The following is an 18773-nucleotide window of genomic DNA, read 5'->3' as shown; positions in this document are numbered from 1 at the left end:
TGTAATCACATGCGTCATTTTCCCCCAACTCTGTTCAATAATTTTTCTTTCAGTGGGATTATGCTGACTCTGATTTTAATAAAACAGTGGAGGGGCACAGGATAGGCCAAGGCTATCTGTTTTTTCACTTAACATCGCATGTCTAAATGAAACCTAATCTCCTTGGTGGAGGCAACAACTGATTTTCATTCTATGAAATGCAAAACAACAGAGCTCATCGCTGTTTGCCTTTGCAGCAGAAGGAATTGATTGTATTTCACCAGAGATGAGCTTATTCATTATAACTATCAATAATTAATGTCTGTCTGCATTTTAATTATCTCACCTTAAGACCCAGGCTGAGCTCACAGAGGGAATGTCTGATTTCTTGGGTGAGAAGATTCATGCGCTCACACTCTTGCATGGCTACCACTTGATAGGGAGTCCTCGCCTCAGCCTTTCCGAGCATCTCAGCCATGTTGAACTCCTCGGGGAGTTTCTCAATGATCTCCTCCAGCACTGTATGCACCTTAAAATATATGGACAACAAGAAATAATAACCATTATTAAAATTAGATGGTATTAAATGAGAGAGCTTTAAGATGCTTGAGACATAACATTCACAAAAGACTAGTTATAAGAATTCAGCATTAACGTTGCCCGTTTTAAATAAACATAATCATAAATATTCATGAGCGATTTTTGCAATGACAGCTTCTTGCTTTCAATAACGGCCTAATCTCTTAAGAAAAAAAATATAAATTCTTCTAGTGATAAAGGCTAATGTCTGTGTCAACATTTTTCCAAGGCAACTGGCATTATTAATTAGTTGGTGCATGAGGTGTTGAACAAAGGATACTAAGTCATGACATGATATCTATGGATTTTTCCAGTTCAAATATCTGAGTTTGGCAGCTAGCGAGCTCGCTGAATACAAAAGAAAAGGCCCTTGTTGGTGCTCAAATGTTGAGACAAGCACACTTTTTTTTTGAGGCAAAACGATCACACATTAGAATATGATGGTTAATATGAGAGCAGTGCTTTCGAGAACATTACAGGCATCAAGAGCTCCAACTAAACCTGAATTACTTTAGTTAATCTAAGTAGACATGCTTCACCTGCTTATTTGAGAAATGGTTAACGATTGGGAAAAAAACACTAGAGAAAAAGCTCTATGCCACCTAATATCAGGCATTTAAATATTACATATGATATAATATTATATAATATTACTGAAATACAAAGAGTGGCATCAGGAATAATAAAAAAAAAATAGCATCGCTTTGACTTCAGTACTTGTTCATTCATTTTCTACCACTTATCCTCTTCAGGGTCATGGTTGAGCTGGAGCCTACCCAGCTGACTTTGGGTGGGGTACACCATAGACTTGTACCCAATCAATCACAGAGCTTATATTTTAGTATGTTGACTATTTTTTTATTATTAGTTTTTTTTATGAAAGTGCAGCAATAAATCAATGGTGTCAAGGACTATGTTGGGGGTATTTTTGACTTGAGTGAAATCCCTTCTACTGACACTTTTTTGTCAAAGACAAAAATAACTCAAGTAATAAGTTTACTTTCTCTGTCATCTCATATTTAATGCAAATGGTCTTGATTTTGGCAACGATGCAGTGTTAACCATAACGTCCATCTTGAAGGGAAGTGGAGGCAAAAAGACTGTCCAAACTCCTGCCTGGAAGTTCATGTCATAATTTAGCATGGTCAGCTTGTCATGGAATTGAATAATGTATTTGATAAGATTAAGAATTTGAACAAATGTTGACAGGTAATTAGAAAAAAAAAAATCTGAGCTCCTTAATAGTGTGGGAACAGCTAGATAGTGCACAATAATACACACTCTATTGCTTTTGAGGACAAAAACTTTATATCAGAGCACCAGTGAACCAAAAAGGAGACCAGAAAATGTCAAAATCCCTAAGCCCAAACAGCAGTTTTGCTGCTTTTTATTTCCCTTCAGAATGCAGTAACTATAGAAAATGTCACTTGTTGTCACCCTATATTTAAAACCAGGTGCAACTTAACAGAAACTAGCATGAAATTCGCATTTGTGGAGAACCATGCTTTATTTACGAGCTTAGGGTGACAGCTTGACTCTTCACATCAGAATCATTGCTTTTGTGTTTACGTTATCGTTTTATTGCCTAAAGCCTTACACACTCGAGTGGTGGACAAACCGAGTCAACTAAGGAGATATTTAACTGCAATTCATTATACTACAATTAGTTGCATTTTCTTTTCACATTACTTACTTTATTACTTACAATTACCTGTGGTTAACTTATTTTTATACAATTTATAACAGTGAAGAATGTTTCTGAATTTGATTATCTCTAGTTCCGCTGTTTACAATGGGCAAACTTTTTTTTTTTAAATGGCCCAAAACAGACTGTGTTACACTATATTCTAATGTAATGATACTGTACTGCAGTCAAAGTACAAATTATCCCATCTCAAATACAACATTTAAAATAATAAATCATATTTACCTTTTCCTCTCGTGTCATCCCTCCCCCCTCACTGACTCCTCCATCCCTGGGCTGCATCTCCAGTACAGTCCGGAAAAGCTTTTCGGAGGTTTGTGTGAGAAAGCCAATCTCAGCATTGGGATGAAGGCCATACAGGTAGGGCGACTCGACAGGTAGTGTGTCATCAATATACTGGAGGACAATAAATCCATGTCAGAGCTTATACTATAATGTACTACGTGGCAAATTATTCCAGACTGTCTGAATATTATTTCCCAGTCAACATTCAGAGTAAAGATTTTTTTCTTGAACAGGATATAATTAGACTGATTTACCAGAACGGTATCTACTAGTTACAAAGAAACACTTTTTTTTCCCTTTGACTCAGGGGTTTTCGCTTAACTATTGCTGACAAAGGACTGAAATAGAAACATGAATAAAATATCTGTCTGAAAATTCAAACACTTGACAAGATGCTAATGAGGCAAGGTAAAAAGGCACTTTCCATCTGTTGGTCCATGATGAAGATCAATATGCTTTTTTGTTGGACGCGACATTAAACAAAAAAATCTGAACTCTGAGTTGTCAGTTTTTAATCATATTCTTTTGAAAAGAGGTCTTTAACACACAAACACTGTTGCCAGATTTTGATCAGCTTTGTATTTTTTTTGCTGATTGCATGTACCGTACCTCTATATTTCTAAAATGAAAGTATAGTAGCTGAGTCACTCCTTTCCTGTCCTGTGTCTCTTTCAAATATACAGCCCACGAAGTTAGCTCCAGATGGCTGTTTGACAGTGGATGGCCTGTCAGTTGTATCATAAATAAATTGTATTTTCATTGAGTCTTTATTGTGTGCGACAACAGTTGACAGAATGACCCAGCTCTATTCTGACTTGACCCTGTCATTTATGGTTTATGCTCATAGATATATAACATCATACAGCAGGCAGGGTGAGGTGGGCTGAGGTGAGGCAGTAACTTTATGTAGTCTGCAGCTGTCACAGTGTGGTTCTGAAGTGATATGAAAAAACGTTTGGCCTAATAACTGTGTCGGTTAAAGTATAGATTAAGGATATAACATTGAGGGACCTAAAAACCAATTGATATTGGTGTTTGGTTTAAACAATATACATAATATATGTATACTGTATTTAAAGTCAAATTGAAATGTACAACTAAAATTAAAATGACTAGGATAATTGCAGAGAAACAACAAGACTGGGTGGAACTTGTAAGGCGTGTAGTTAGGAAGGCATAAAACACTGCAGAGTCTACGTCAGTGGTCTGGAACACTAATCACCGAAAAGGGTAATGATCTTTAACACAGTGTACTCGTTTACAACATGCAGGAAGTCCCAGCTTGGATATCAGTCACAGCGGTGTGGAGAAAAAAAAAAAGAGTGTATGAAATTGGATATCTTCAGAATCAAACCAGGTCTCTATCATATGTGGATATGAAAAATAGGGAGGGTTTTCCCACATTTATGTGCTTATAAATTAAAGTTATGCTGTCGTTACGTTAATCTAAGTACATCATATACATGAATGCCTTTTGTTATGCTTTGCTTTTATCTGAACATGCATGTTTCCATTGTCGTTTATCCATCCATCCATTTTCTACCACTTATCCAGGTCAGGTCGCGGGGGCAGTAGCTTTAGCAGGGACGCCCAGACTTCCCTCTCCACAGCCACTTCATCCAGCTCTTCCGGAGGGATCCCGAGGCGTTCCCAGGCCAGCCGAAGGACGTACTCTCTCCAGCGTGCCCTGGGTCGTCCCCGGGGTCTCCTCCCGGTGGGACGTGCCCGGAACACCTCACCAGGGAGGCGTCCGGGAGGGATCCGAATCAGATGCCTCAGCCACCTCATCTGGCTCCTCTCAATGTGGAGGAACAGCGACTCTACTCTGAGATCCTCCCGGATGACTGAGCTTCTCACCCTATCTCTAAGGGAGAGCCCGGACACCCTGCGGAGGAAACTCTTTTCGGCCGCTTGTATCCGGGATCTTGGTCTTTCGGTCGCGACCCACAGCTCGTGACCATAGGTGAGGGTAGGAATGTAGATCGACCGGTAAATTGAGAGCTTCGCCTTTCGGTTTAGCTCCTTCTTTACCACAACGGACCAATACAAATTCCGCATCACTGCAGACGCTGCACCGATCCGCCTGTCGATCTCCCGTTCCATTCTTCCCTCACTCGTGAACAAGACCCCAAGATACTTGAACTCCTCCACTTGGGGCAGGATCTCATCCCCGACCTGGAGAGGGCATGCCACCCTTTTCCGACTGAGGACCATGGTCTCAGATTTGGAGGTGCTGATTCTCATCCCAGCCGCTTCACACTCGGCTCTGAACTGCTCCAGTGAGAAAGCCAACAGAAACACATCATCTGCAAAAAGCAGAGATGCAATACTGAGGCCACCAAACCGGACTCTCTCTTCGCCTCGGCTGCGCCCAGAAATTCTGTCCATAAAAGTTATGAACAGAATCGGTGACAAAGGGCAGCCTTGGCGGAGTCCAACCCTCACCGGGAACAAGTCCGACTTACTGTCGGATATGCGGACCAAACTCTGACTCCGGTCGTACAGGAACCGAACAGCCCGTATCAGGGGGTTCGGTACCCCATACTCCCGAAGCACCCTCCACAGGACTTCCCGAGGGACACGGTCGAACGCCTTCTCCAAGTCCACAAAACACATGTAGACTGGTTGGGCGAACTCCCATGCACCCTCGAGGACCCTGCCGAGGGTGTAGAGCTGGTCCACTGTTCCACGGTCAGGACGAAAACCACACTGCTCCTGAATCTGAGATTCGACATCCCGACGGACCCTCCTCTCCAGGACCCCTGAATAGACCTTACCAAGGAGGCTGAGGAGTGTGATCCCCCTGTAGTTGGAACACACCCTCCGGTCCCCCTTCTTAAAAAGGGGGACCATCACCCCAGTCTGCCAATCCAGAGGCACTGTCCCCGATGTCCACGCGATGTTGCAGAGGCGTGTCAACCAGGACAGCCCCACAACATCCAGAGCCTTTAGGAACTCCGGGTGAATCTCATCCACCCCCGGGGCCCTGCCACCGAGGAGCTTTTTAACTACCTCGGTGACCTCAAACCCAGAGATAGGAGAGCCCGCCTCAGAGAACCCACACTCTGCTTCTTCATGGGAAGGCGTGTCGGTGGAATTGAGGAGGTCTTCGAAGTATTCTCCCCACCGACTCACAACGTCCCGAGTCGAGGTCAGCATCGCCCCATCCCCACTATACACAGTGTTGGTGGTGCACTGCTTTCCTCTCCTGATATGCCGGATGGTGGACCAGAATTTCCACGAAGCCATCTGGAAGTCTTTCTCCATGGCCTCACCGAACTCCTCCCATGCCCGAGTTTTTGCTTCAGCGACCACCAGAGCCGCATTCCGCTTGGCCAGCCGGTACCCATCAGCTGCCTCAGGAGTCTCATAGGCCAATAAGGCCCGATAGGACTCCTTCTTCAGCTTGACGGCATCCCTCACCGTTGGTGTCCACCAACGGGTTCGGGGATTGCCGCCACGACAGGCACTGACCACCTTACGGCCACAGCTCCGGGCGGCCAACTCAGCAATGGAGGCGCGGAAAATGGTCCACTCGGACTCGATGACCCCGCCTCCCCCGGAACATGAGCAAAGTTCTGTCGGAGGTGGGAGTTGAAACTCCTTCTGACAGGGGATTCTGCCAGACGTTCCCAGCAGACCCTCACAATACGTTTGGGCCTGCCACATCTTCCCCAACCATCGGAGACAACTCACCACCAGGTGGTGATCAGTTGACAGCTCCGCCCCTCTCTTCACCCGAGTGTCCATGACATGCGGCCGCAAGTCCGATGACACGACCACAAAGTCGATCATCGAACTGCGACCTAGGGTGTCCTGGTCCCAAGTGCACGTGTGGACACCCTTATACTTGAACATGGTGTTCGTTATGGACAATCCGTGATGAGCACAGAAGTCCAATAACAGAACACCGCTCGGATTCTGATCGGGGGGGCTGTTCCTCCCAATCACACCCTTCCAGGTCTCACTGTCATTGCCCACGTGAGCATTGAAGTCCCCCAGCAGAACAATGGAGTCCCCAGCGGGAGCGCTCTCCAGCACCCCTCCAAGGACTCCAAAAAGTGTGGGTACTCTGAACTGCTGTTTGGTGCATAGGCACAAACAACAGTCAGGACCCGTCCCCCCCACCCGAAGGCGGAGGGAGGCTACCCTCTCGTCCACCGGGGTGAACCCCAACGTACAGGCGCCAAGCCGGGGGGCAATAAGTATACCCACACCTGCTTGGCGCCTCTCACCGTGGGCAACTCCAGAGTGGAAGAGACTCCAACCCCTCCCGAGAGGACTGGTACCAGAGCCCAAGCTGTGTGTGGAGGCGAGTCCGAATATATCTAGTCGGAACTTCTCGACCTCACACACCAGCTCGGGTTCCTTCCCTGCCAGAGAGGTGACATTCCACATCCCTAGAGCCAGCTTCTGTAGCCGGGGATCGGATCGCCAAGGTCCCCGTCTTCGGCCACCGCCCAGCTCACACTGCACCCGACCCACTCCAGTGGGGGGCCCCGGTGACCCGCGTCCGGGCAAGAGAAAACTAAGTCCATTGTTTGTCGTCATCATTAGGGGTCTTTGAGCCGTGCTTTGTCTGGTCCCTCACCAAGGACCTGTTTGTCATGGGTGACCCTGCCAGGGGCATAAAGCCCCAGACAACTTAGCTCCTTGGATCACTGGGACACACAAACCCCTCCACCACGACAAGGTGACGGCTCAAGGAGGGGCATTGTCATTTAAAATTATATAAAATAAATTACCTGTTTCGTCAACCACTGCTTGTTGCAGACAAACTTCTTATTCACAGTAAAAGACTTTGCATATATAACTCGAGTCAATGTCACTCTTTATTATATAAAAAGATACAGTATGGCAATTACGTTAGACTACACACATCATGTATGGTCCAGTGGAAAACCAATGGAAAAGTTAGTGTTAGCCTTGTTTTATTTTATATTTATAATTAATTAATTATTTAATTAATTTAAGTAATTGTATTTTTCTCAATGAAATCAGAACCAGAATGAGAATCATCTTTATTTGCCAAGTATTGACAACAGACAGTCAATTGACAGAGAACACTTTTGAGACATAAAGACATTGACAGAAACAGTCACTGAGCAATAAAGGGTTGCTAGTTATCTGGTAATGCCGGTACAAATTATTATCCATCCATCCATTTTCTGAGCCGCTTCTCCTCACTAGGGTCGCGGGCATGCTGGAGCCTATCCCAGCTGTCATCGGGCAGGAGGCGGGGTACACCCTGAACTGGTTGCCAGCCAATCGCAGGGCACATCGAAACAAACAACCATTCGCACTCACAGTCATGCCTACGGGCAATTTAGAGTCTCCAATTAATGCATGTTTTTGGGATGTGGGAGGAAACCGGAGTGCCCGGAGAAAACCCACGCAGGCACGGGGAGAACATGCAAACTCCACACAGGCGGGGACGGGGATTGAACCCCGCACCTCAGAACTGTGAGGCTGACGCTCTAACCAGTCGGCCACCGTGCCGCACAAATTATTATTATTATTATTATTTTTGGACAATTGTGCAAAACGATGCAGAGTCCTCTAGCACTTATAGCAGTTTGAATGACTAATATAGCAGCAATAGTCCGGTGCAATGATCATTGTGCAAAGGGCACTGAGACTGCAAGGAATGTGTGCAGTTTAAAGTAACTAGTAGTGCGATAATCTGGGACAATGTTGATTGTGCAAATGTTGCAGATACTCCTCAATCAGTGTGCAAGTGGAGCAGATGCTACTCTGGCATGAGTGGCCAGTATTGGTCAACAACAGGTATGCAAATAGTGCAGCGTGGTGAGACTAATCCAGTGAGTGCACGAGTAATATATAATTGGCCTGACAGAAATGTTACAACAAACTCAAGAGAAAAAAATTGGCAGCATGTTGCAATGGAATTGTCGGTTAGCTGTTTAAGAAGTTGATAGCAAGAGGGAAGACGCTGTTGGAATATCTGCTAGTTCTAGTTAGTTGATCGGTCGCGCCTACTTGAGGGGAGGAGTTGGAAGAGGATGTGACCGGGATGTGGAGGGTCCGAGAAAATTTAGCACGCTCTTGTCTTAGTTCTGGCAGCCTGCAAGTCCTCAAGGGTGGGTAGGGGGGTACCGACAATCTTTTCAGCTGTTATGGTTGTCCGTTGCATTCGGAGTTTGTCCTTTTTTGTGGCAGCACCAAACCAGACTGTGATGGAAGAACACAGGACATATTCGATGACCACTGTGTAGAACTGCATCAGCAGCTTCTGTGGCAGGCTGTGCTTTCTCAGAAGCCGCAGGAAGTACATCCTCTGCTGGGCCTTTTTGAGGACGGAGTTGCTGTTGATCACCCACTTCAGTTCCTGAGAGACTGTAATTCCCAGGAACATGAAGGTCTCGACAGTTGACACAAGGCAGCTGGACAGCGTGAGGGGCAGCTGTGGCGAAGGTTGCCTCCTGAAGTCCACGATCAGCTCTACAGTCTTGAGCGTGTTCAGCTCCAGATTGTGTCGGCCGCACCACAGCTCCAGCCGCTCCACTTCCTGTCAATATGCAGACTCGTCACCGTCCTTGATGAGGTCGATGACAGTGGTGTCATCTGCAAACTTCAGGAGTTTGACAGCCGGGTGCATTGAGCTGCAGTCGTTCGTGTAGAGAGAGAAGAGCAGCGGAGAGAGGACACAATCTTGGGGCGCCCCAGTGCTGATGCTGCGTGTGGATGAGGTGGCCTCCCCCAGCCTCACCTGCTGTGTCCTGCCTGTCAGGAAGCTGTAAATCCACTGGCAGATGCCAGGTGAGACGCTGAGCTGGAGAATCTTGGATGAAAGGAGTTCAGGGATGATGGTGTTGAACCCTGAGCTGAAGTCCATGAACAGGATCCTTGCGTAGGTCCCTGCACTGTCGAGGTGTTCTAGGATGAAGTGCAGTCCCATGTTGACTGCATCATCCGCAGACCTGTTCGCTCGGTCGGCAAACTGCAGAGGGTCCAGCAGGGGACCTGTGACACTTTGAGGTGGTCTAGCACGAGACGTTCAAAGGACTTCATGACCACAGATGTCAAGGCGACAGGCCTGTAGTCATTTAGACCCGAGATAGTAGGTTTCTTGGGGACTGCATACTTTATAAATAAATACTAAATACTTTAATTTATTATAAGATATTCAGTCAGTGTTCATTTAACTTTAAATGATAACCGCCGGATAACCACCACCACAAATAGATTCCAATCCTGTGGGAAACACTGACAGATATGAATCAGATGTCTACTGATGTGACTGCTGTGTAAGCGCATATCAGAAAATGGATACTTCATCAAAATGCACTAAACAATGATGTATACATATTCTTTGGGACCTTTTTACATTTTGTGGTGGGGATGAATCAGTTGCCAAGGATTGAAAATGTATGTAATATTTTAGAGAACTGTAAAATAATACAAAGAAGTCATTACCTAACTGGCATTAATTCATTGCAAGAGCTGTTAAAAAAAAAACAAAAAAAACTCCTGAATTTCAAAGATAAAAATGTTTCAATTTAAGTGACACTGCGAGAAAGTTATTACTTTTGACAGAACTACTTTATTGAGTGATTTTCTTATTCAGCTATGTAAGAGGGCAACAACTTGCAAGGACCAACACATTCAATAAAAAGTCTTTTGACATACCATTAATGTCAAACTATTATTAGTACAGCGTCTCTGAGTAAATTTCTGCTCTGCAGTGCATTGCTGTTACGTTATGCTGTTTACCCGAAGGCATAATCAGATCAATTACTCCAACACCAAATGTGAATGAATACATTGAGTGGTGAATGAAAATATTATCACACGGTATACTCTGTATATTACTGGATATTCATTTTCAAAGTTTGGTAGCTAGTTCCTTTCCACCGACAAAGGTAACTCTACTTCTGAGAAATATTTTTCCGGGACGCATCTGGGAGTTTTATGCTATTGATTTAGTACTCGCATTTGGAAAAGGAGCTGATTAACAATTAAATTCGAGCAATTCTTGGCCATCATTAGTGTGTTGGATGGAGCTCTTGGCCATTCATCTACCTGTGTATACTTGAGAAAACCCAAGGAATCCAGTGGTACAATTAACTTTTTAATCTAATCAGTTATAACAATTTGAGTGGAAGCAGCTCACTAAGAGTCACAGTGATTGTTTTACCTGGTGATAGCTGTTGTAGTCCATGTTTCCAGGCAAAGGGAAACCCGGTGCTAGACACAGGTCTCCTTCCATCATCTCAGGCTTAATGAACTCCTCTAGGTAGGTCCCGCATAGATGGCGGTCCCAGTGATCTGTGATGTGACCCCCGTACATGATCTCACCAAAGAGGTAGCGTAGATCATCATAGGGCACCTGGGAATCAGACACACGGCAGGGTCATTGCTAATGCTTTCCCAAACAATAACAAATGGATTATGTTTCTTTGCAAAACCAACCACACCTTGGGATTAGCCTCCAGGTAGTTGAAGAGGACATTGATTGAAATTGTGAGGTCTCCTGTGTTGAAAGGGTATGATCTATTCCATCCTTGAGGACCAAACTTCCTTCTCTCTGCTACCACAGCATGGAAGTAGCAGAGCGCAAAGAAAATACTCTTAAACTCACTCTCCCGTGCACACGTTTCCAGCGTGTCCTATAAAAAAAAAGTATAAAATATTGTCACTTACTTGAAATCTACAACCTAGTATGAAAACGTCAGACCTCCTGTCAGGCTAACTATCAAAATTTACAAGAAGCAGTCAAAATTGTACTGAGCCCAATTTAATTTAATTTAATTTACAATAATTGAAATTCCTTACTGAATTTTTCAGTTTGTAGTTTAAATACTTTATTTATTTATTTTTAAGCCTGTCCTCATCCTGTCAGGCATTTTGAAAATGACGGCATTGTTGGATGCCTGTCAGAAGCATAGAGCTGTGACTGAATTTCTTGCTATGGAAGGGGAACCACCACTAAGCATTTTACAAAGGTTTCAAAATATGTATGGGGAAGCTGCACTAGGCTACAGCACAGTCAAAATGTGGGTGTCCAGGCTCAAAGGCAAAAAGACTAGTGCCTGCTTTGAGTGACCTCTGTGACAAGCAAAGGAGATTGTGAAGTCATCAGTTCCTTTGGTTGAACAACCATAATCCATACTCACCCAATCTGACAGATTATTGCCTTTTTGGATCTTTAAAAGAAGGAGTTAGTGGTCAGCACTTCTCTGATGACACAGTTTACAAGGCTTTTTATGCCTTTGTTCATCGATGGACTGTCAATATTGAGAAAAATGTAGATTATATTGAAAAGTAGTGATGAAATCCCTACTTTTTGGGCTTTACTTCTATGTGTATATTGCCTTTCTATTGCAATAAATGAAGCTAGAGGAAAAGTGGGCTCATTACTTTTTGACTGCCTTTTGCACAAAATTGTACACATTAACGACATATATATCTACATCCAGCATGGACCCAGGATTATTGTACAAATTGTATACTGCATTAAAAAAAATGCCATCAAAAATGCTTGCAAAATTGCCCATGTAATTTACAATGAAGAAATTACAATGGTGCCAAATTACACACGATGAAAGAGACGCACGTCCTGCTATTTTATTGGTCAAAATCCAATTAACTAACTAACAATTGAAAATAAAAAAACAATTGAAAATGAAACAATCAAAGAATGAACACAGAATTCAAATATAAATTCAGTGGATACTCTCAGACCTTACCCCTCCACCGAATTTGGTGGAAAACAGTTAGTCGCAGTTATCGCATAAACCTGCTTGTTAGCAGACAACACAGCAGCTATAAAAACAATAATCTTCTTGGCACAAGAAAGACCAGTGCTCTGATTCATTTTGTCATGTCACCAGCAAGCGCAAACCAGTTTTTGGGATGTGGAAACAGCAAAAAGCATGACAATGCAGAGCTGCCAAACAGTAAAAATTCACTTCCAGAACAATTCGTCCGAATTTTCCATATTTTCAACATTTTGTGAAGAACATTTCCGTGCGACAGTCATAATCATAATTGTTATTAAATTATGGCTTCAATATTTGTCATTTTTGTTCGATCAACCTTGTCATGGTCGACGCAGTTGCAGCCTGAATCAAATTGACTACCGTAATTTCTCATGTTTAATGCGCACTCATATATAATACGCACCTAAAAATTCTGGAAAACCTTCAAGCCATGTATAATGCATTTTTACAATGCATGATTTTTCCTTTACCATATGATCAAAACATGAAGTGTTATTTTTAATTTGTCAGTTCTTTCAAAGAATTATTCTGAGGCACTTTATTTGAACACATACGACTTTGTTTTTATTTACTTACTCTTATTTTGAAATTCACAGCCCTACTTTTATTTAGTAAAAGACAAAACACACAGTTGTGCTCATATGTTTGATTACCCAGGCAGAATTTGTAAGATGGGTACACTTTTTTAAAGAAAACATGACGGCCCAGGCGAAACATTGTAATGTAATTTAAATTAAACTGTCAAGCATTTCAACATTATTATCATAAAACAAAACATAACCATAAAGAAATGGAATGATGGTTGTTGTTCAGTCAACAGTCATATTTAAAAAAACAATTATTTCACACATTCTGCCAGGGTACGTAAACTTATGAGCACAACTGTACATATATGCAGTCATACACACCCCTGTCATATTGGAATGAAAGTGTAGGCTACACCTTTCTCATAACCTCTAGGTGGCGGTGGCATATTGGAATTAAAGTGTACAGCTTTTTCCTAACCTCTAAATGGCAGCATACATTTACAGTGGGCCAAAAAAATATTTAGTCAGCCACCAATTGGGCAAGTTCTCCCACTTAAAAATATGAGAGAGGTCTGTAATTTCCATCATAGGTATAACTCACCTATAAGAGAGAAAGTGAGGGGGGAAAAAATCCAGAAAATCACACTGTCCAAGTTTGAAACAATTTGTGAGAAAATTATGGTTGAAAATAAGTATTTGGTCAATAACAAAAGTTCATCTCAATACTTTGTTATATACCCTTTGTTGGCAGTGACAGAGGTCATATGTTTTATGTAAATCTTCACAAGGTTTTCACACACTGTTGCTGGTATTTTGGCACATTCCTCCATGCAGATCTCCTCTAGAGCAGTGATGTTTTGGGGCTGTCGCTGGGCAACACAGACTTTCAACTCCCTTCAAAAATGTTCTATGGGGGTGAGATCTGGAGACTGGCTAGGCTACTCCAGGACCTTGAAATGCTTCTTACGAAGCCACTCCTTCGTTGCCTCCTTTAAACTTCTCCATTCTGAAGCAACGTGTGCAGTGACGTACTAATTCATTCCCGGTTCAGACGTGGCGGCCTGTATGGACATGTATTATTTTATATTTATATCTCTAAACATGTATTAATTGGTGTGTTATTTTGTTGTTCAAAGTTGTGTATTGTTTCACCAAATCAATCAAATGTTTTGCGACTGCTTGTAACGATAGCTTAGCATTTAGCATGGCTTTGACATAGGCTTTGCCTATCCACTCCTCTCCTCCCTTTGTGACACTTGTAAGAAGCATGGTAAGAAGTGTATCTTATTTGCTACCATGGAGGCGATGATCAGTGACTTACAATGCGTTGACACCGGACGCAGAGAAAACTTTTGCCTCTAACGGCTTGGCAGCTGCCCCTCCTTTAGCCGTCACCTTATCGTGGTGGAGGGGTTTGTGTGTCCCAATGATCCTAGGAGCTAAGTTGTCTGGGGCTTTATGCCCCTGGCATGGTCACCGATGGCAAACAGGTCCTAGGTGAGGGACCAGACAAAGCACGGCTCAAAGACCCCTAATGATGATGACAAACAATGGACTTCGTTCTCCCTTGCCCGGACGGGGGTCACCGGGGCCCCCCACTGGAGCCAGGCCTGGTGGTGGGGCTCGAAGCCGAGCGCCTGGTGGCCGGGCCTGCACCCATGGGGCCCGGCTGGGCACAGCCCGAAAGGGTAAAGTGGGTCCCCCTTCCCATGGGCTCACCATCTGTGGGAGGGGCCATAGGGCTCAGGTGCAGTGCGAGCTGGGCGGTGGCTGAAGGCGGGGACCTTGGCGATCTGATCCCCGGTGACAGAAGCTGGCTCGAGGGACGTGGAATGTCACCTCTCTGGCAGGGAAGGAGCCCGAGCAGGTGTGTGAGGTCGAGAGGTTTCGACGAGATATAGTCGGACTCGCCTCCACGCACAGCTTGGGCTCTGGTACCAGTCCTCTCGAGAGGGGTTGGACTCTCTTCCACTCTGGAGTTGCCCACGGTGAGAGGCGCCGAGCAGGTGTGGGTATACTTATTGCTCCCCGGCTCGGCACCTGTACGTTGGGGTTCACCCCGGTGGACGAGCGGGTAGCCTCCCTCCGCCTTCGGGTGGGGGGACGGGTCCTGACTGTTGTTTGTGCCTATGCAGCAAACACCAGTTCAGAGTACCCACCCTTTTTGGAGTCCTTGGAGGGGGTGCTGGAGAGCGCTCCCGATGGGGACTCAATCGTTCTGTTGGGGAACTTCAATGCTCACGTGGGCAATGACAGTGAGACCTGGAAGGGCATGATTGGGAGGAACGGCCCCCCCGATCAGAACCAGAGCGGTGTTCTGTTATTGGACTTCTGTGCTCGTCACGGATTGTCCATAACGAACACCATGTTCAAGCATAAGGGTGTCCACACGTGCACTTGGCACCAGGACACCCTAGGTCGCAGTTTGATGATCGACTTTGTGGTCATGTCATCGAACTTGCGGTCGCATGTCTTGGACACTCGGGTAAAGAGAGGGGCGGAGCTGTCAACTGATCACCACCTGGTGGTGAGTTGGCTCCGATGGTGGGGGAAGATGCCGGTCCGACGTGGCAGGCCGAAACGTATTGTGAGGGTCTGCTGGGAATGTCTGGCGGAATCCCGTCAGAAGGAGTTTCAACTCCCACCTCCGACAGAACTTTGCTCATGTTCCGGGGGAGGCGGGGGACATCGAGTACGAGTGGACCATGTTCCGCGCCTTCATAGCTGAGGCGGCCTACCGGAGCTGTGGCTGTAAGGTGGTCGGTGCCTGTCGTGGCGGCAATCCCCGAACCCGTTGGTGGACACCAATGGTGAGGGATGCCGTCAAGCTGAAGAAGGAGTCCTATCGGGCCTTTTTGGCCTGTGGGACTCCTGAGGCAGCTGATGGGTACCGGCTGACCAAGCAGAATGCAGCTTTGGTGGTCGCGGAAGCAAAAACTAGGGCATGGGAGGAGTTCGGTGAGGCCATGGAGAAAGACTTCCGGATGGCTTTGAGGAAATTCTGGTCCACCATCCGACGTCTCAGGAGGGGAAAGCAGTGCACCATCAACACTGTGTATAGTGGGGATGGGGCGCTGCTGACCTCGACTCGGGATGTTGTGAGCCGGTGGGGAGAATACTTCGAAGACCTCCTGGTTAAAAAGCTCCTCAGTGGCAAGGCCCCAGGGGTGGATGAGATTCGCCCGGAGTTCCTCAAGGCTCTGGATGTTGTCGGGCTGTCCTGCTTGACACGCCTCTGGAACATCGCGTGGACATCGGCGACAGTGCCTCTGGATTGGCAGACTGGGGTGGTGGTCCCGCTTTTTAAGACGGGGGACCGGAGGGTGTGTTCCAACTACAGGGGATCACACTCCTCAGCCTCCCTGGTAAGGTCTATTCAGGGGTGCTGGAGAGGGGGGTCCGTCGGGAAGTTGAATCCCAGATTCAGGAGGAGCAGTGTGGTTTTCGTCCTGGCCGTGGAACAGTGGACCAGCTCTACACCCTTGGCAGGGTCCTCGAGGGTGCATGGGAGTTCGCCCAACCAGTCTACATGTGTTTTGTGGACTTGGAGAAGGCGTTCGACCGTGTCCCTCGGGGAGTCTTGTGGAGGGTGCTTCGGGAGTATGGGGTACCGAACCCCCTGATACGGGCTGTTCGGTCCCTGTACGACCAGAGTCAGAGTTTGGTCCGCATATCCAGCAGTAAGTCGGACTCGTTTCCGGTGAGGGTTGGACTCCGCCAAGGCTGCCCTTTGTCGCCGATTCTGTTCATAATTTTTATGGACAGAATTTCTAGGTGCAGCCGAGGCGTAGAGGGGGTCCGGTTTAGTGGCCTCAGTATTGCATCCCTGCTTTTTGCAGATGATGTGGTTCTGTTGGCTTCATCAAGCCGTGACCTCCAAGTCTCATTAGAGCAATTCGCAGCTGAGTGTGAAGCGGCTGGGATGAGAATCAGCACCTCCAAATCTGAGACTATGGTCCTCAGTCGGAAAATGGTGGCGTGCCCTCTCCAGGTCGGGGATGAGATCCTGCCCCAAGTGGAGGAGTTCAAGTATCTTGGGGTCTTGTTCACGAGTGAGGGAAGAATGGAACGGGAGATCGACAGGCAGATCAGTGCAGCGTCTGCAGTGATGCGGACTTTGTATCGATCCATTGTGGTAAAGAAGGAGCTAAGCCGAAAGGCGAGGCTCTCAATTTACCGGTCGATCTACGTTTCTACCCTCACCTATGGTCACGAGCTGTTGGTCGTGACCGAAAGAACGAGATTCCGGATACAAGCGGCCGATATTGAGTTTCCTCCGCAGGGTGTCCGGGCTCTCCCTTAGAGATAGGGTGAGAAGCTCGGTCATCCGGGAGGATCTCAGAGTAGAGCCGTTGCTCCTTCAGAGAGGAGCCAGATGAGGTGGCTGGGGCATCTGATTCGGATACCTCCCAGACGCCTCCCTGTTGAGGTGTTCCGGGCACGTCCCACCGGGAGGAGACCCCGGTGACGACCCAGGACACGCTGGAGAGACTACATCCTTCGGCTGGCCTGGGAACGCCTCGGGATCCCCCCGGAAGAGATGGATGAAGTGGCTGGGGAAAGGGAAGTCTGGGCATCCCTGCTAAAGCTACTGCCCCCGCGACCCGACCTCGGATAAGCGGTAGAAGATGGATGGATGGATGGCTTGGCAGCTGGGTGGGCGTGTAATAAAATAACATGCACAGAACAGCTGTTCAATGTGGACTCGCCGGTAATGTCAGAAGCTGGATCTTTTTTTCCAATATCCGGCACAATCAGTGTTACGGCCGTAACGAGTCAACGTTGAGTGATTTTTGTAACAAAATACGGACGTCCCCTAACATTTGGCAGCTCTGACAATGGGATCGCCTTTTAATTGTCACAACTTGTCAGGCGCTTCAAGCCCCCATTAGTCTACTGGGATCATTATTCTAGACAGGCTAATAAAAAACTTGAATGGCAATGTAATCTCTGGTGGGAAGAGACAGTTAAATAAGCATGCCACTAAAGCCTATGGAACCAAGGGTGCTGCATTCTAATAATTCCAGCAGTATGTCGTGGAGAGAGTGACGGTGAGGGCCACTGCGGCAGTGCCCAGGGGAGCTGACTCCCACGATGCACATGCTTGCCCACAACTACAGTGCATACTGACTTCTATCGCTACTGCATACACACTCCTTCTGGAGCTTTAATTAACATTCTGCACAATACTCCCTTTGCTAAACATAGCTGAATGAGATGCAAAGCATCCCTTTTCATGACCTGTGTACTCAAGAAAAATAACATGCAGTCAGATAATCAAGACAGACAGACCGATCACAACACACTGGCACACAAATACATGCAATGAAGAAGACACCGTTATACCTTTGACTCGACACAGATACGAGATTAAAATCAGCATGCATGAACAGCCTGCAATACCGATACAGATACCGTATTTTCACGACCATAGGGCGCACCGTATTAAAAGGCGCAGTATCAGTTACGGGGTCTATTTCAGTATTTAACACATACATAATGCGCACCGTATTATTGGACGCAGGCATGGTAAAACATACGCTAGCTTAAAACATACGGTAGCATGCATGAACGCTAAAACAATGTTTTTAAAAAGGCAGCGGGAGTAAAACTGAGTTCGGTTGTACTTTATTGAAGTATTTAACAATGTACTCATATTATTTTTTGATCAATCCTCATCCACAAATCCATCAAAGTCCTCATATTCTGTATCTGAAATGAACAGCTTGGGAAGTTCTCAATCAAACACGGCAGGTTCGAGTCAGTCTCGTTGCCGTGCGAAAGCTCGAACAACACTCCAAGCAGACACGTTAGCCCAGCATCCACAATCCATTCACAAATTGTGGCGTAACTCGCCTGCCGCTGCCTCCTAGTCTTAGTAAAGCTGTGTTTGCCATCTCTCATCCATGGCTCCCACGCTGCTCACTTCACTTTGAACGCCCTGTTTACACGGAT

At 46.0% G+C, this 18773-nt stretch overlaps 1 protein-coding gene across 3 annotated transcripts in view; it reads right to left on the bottom strand.

Moving 5' to 3' along the window:
• Nucleotides 1-18773, bottom strand: part of dnah9 (dynein, axonemal, heavy chain 9) — a 186446-nt gene that overhangs the window by 6266 nt on the left and 161407 nt on the right. For all 3 annotated transcript variants that reach the window (XM_061756651.1, XM_061756648.1, XM_061756650.1), the window contains 4 exons: nucleotides 10987-11178; nucleotides 10707-10898; nucleotides 2489-2659; nucleotides 326-508 (listed from right to left, as the gene is read on the bottom strand). In XM_061756651.1, coding sequence (XP_061612635.1) covers nucleotides 326-508; nucleotides 2489-2659; nucleotides 10707-10898; nucleotides 10987-11178 — 738 coding nt within the window. The remainder of the gene's footprint in view (nucleotides 1-325; nucleotides 509-2488; nucleotides 2660-10706; nucleotides 10899-10986; nucleotides 11179-18773) is intronic.

The sequence above is a fragment of the Phyllopteryx taeniolatus genome, chromosome 19 (genome assembly GCF_024500385.1).
Source record: "Phyllopteryx taeniolatus isolate TA_2022b chromosome 19, UOR_Ptae_1.2, whole genome shotgun sequence".
In the NCBI taxonomy this organism is placed as follows: Eukaryota; Metazoa; Chordata; class Actinopteri; order Syngnathiformes; family Syngnathidae; genus Phyllopteryx; species Phyllopteryx taeniolatus.
Note: the sequence above shows the minus strand (reverse complement) of the source record. Positions and strands in the feature narration are given on the sequence as shown.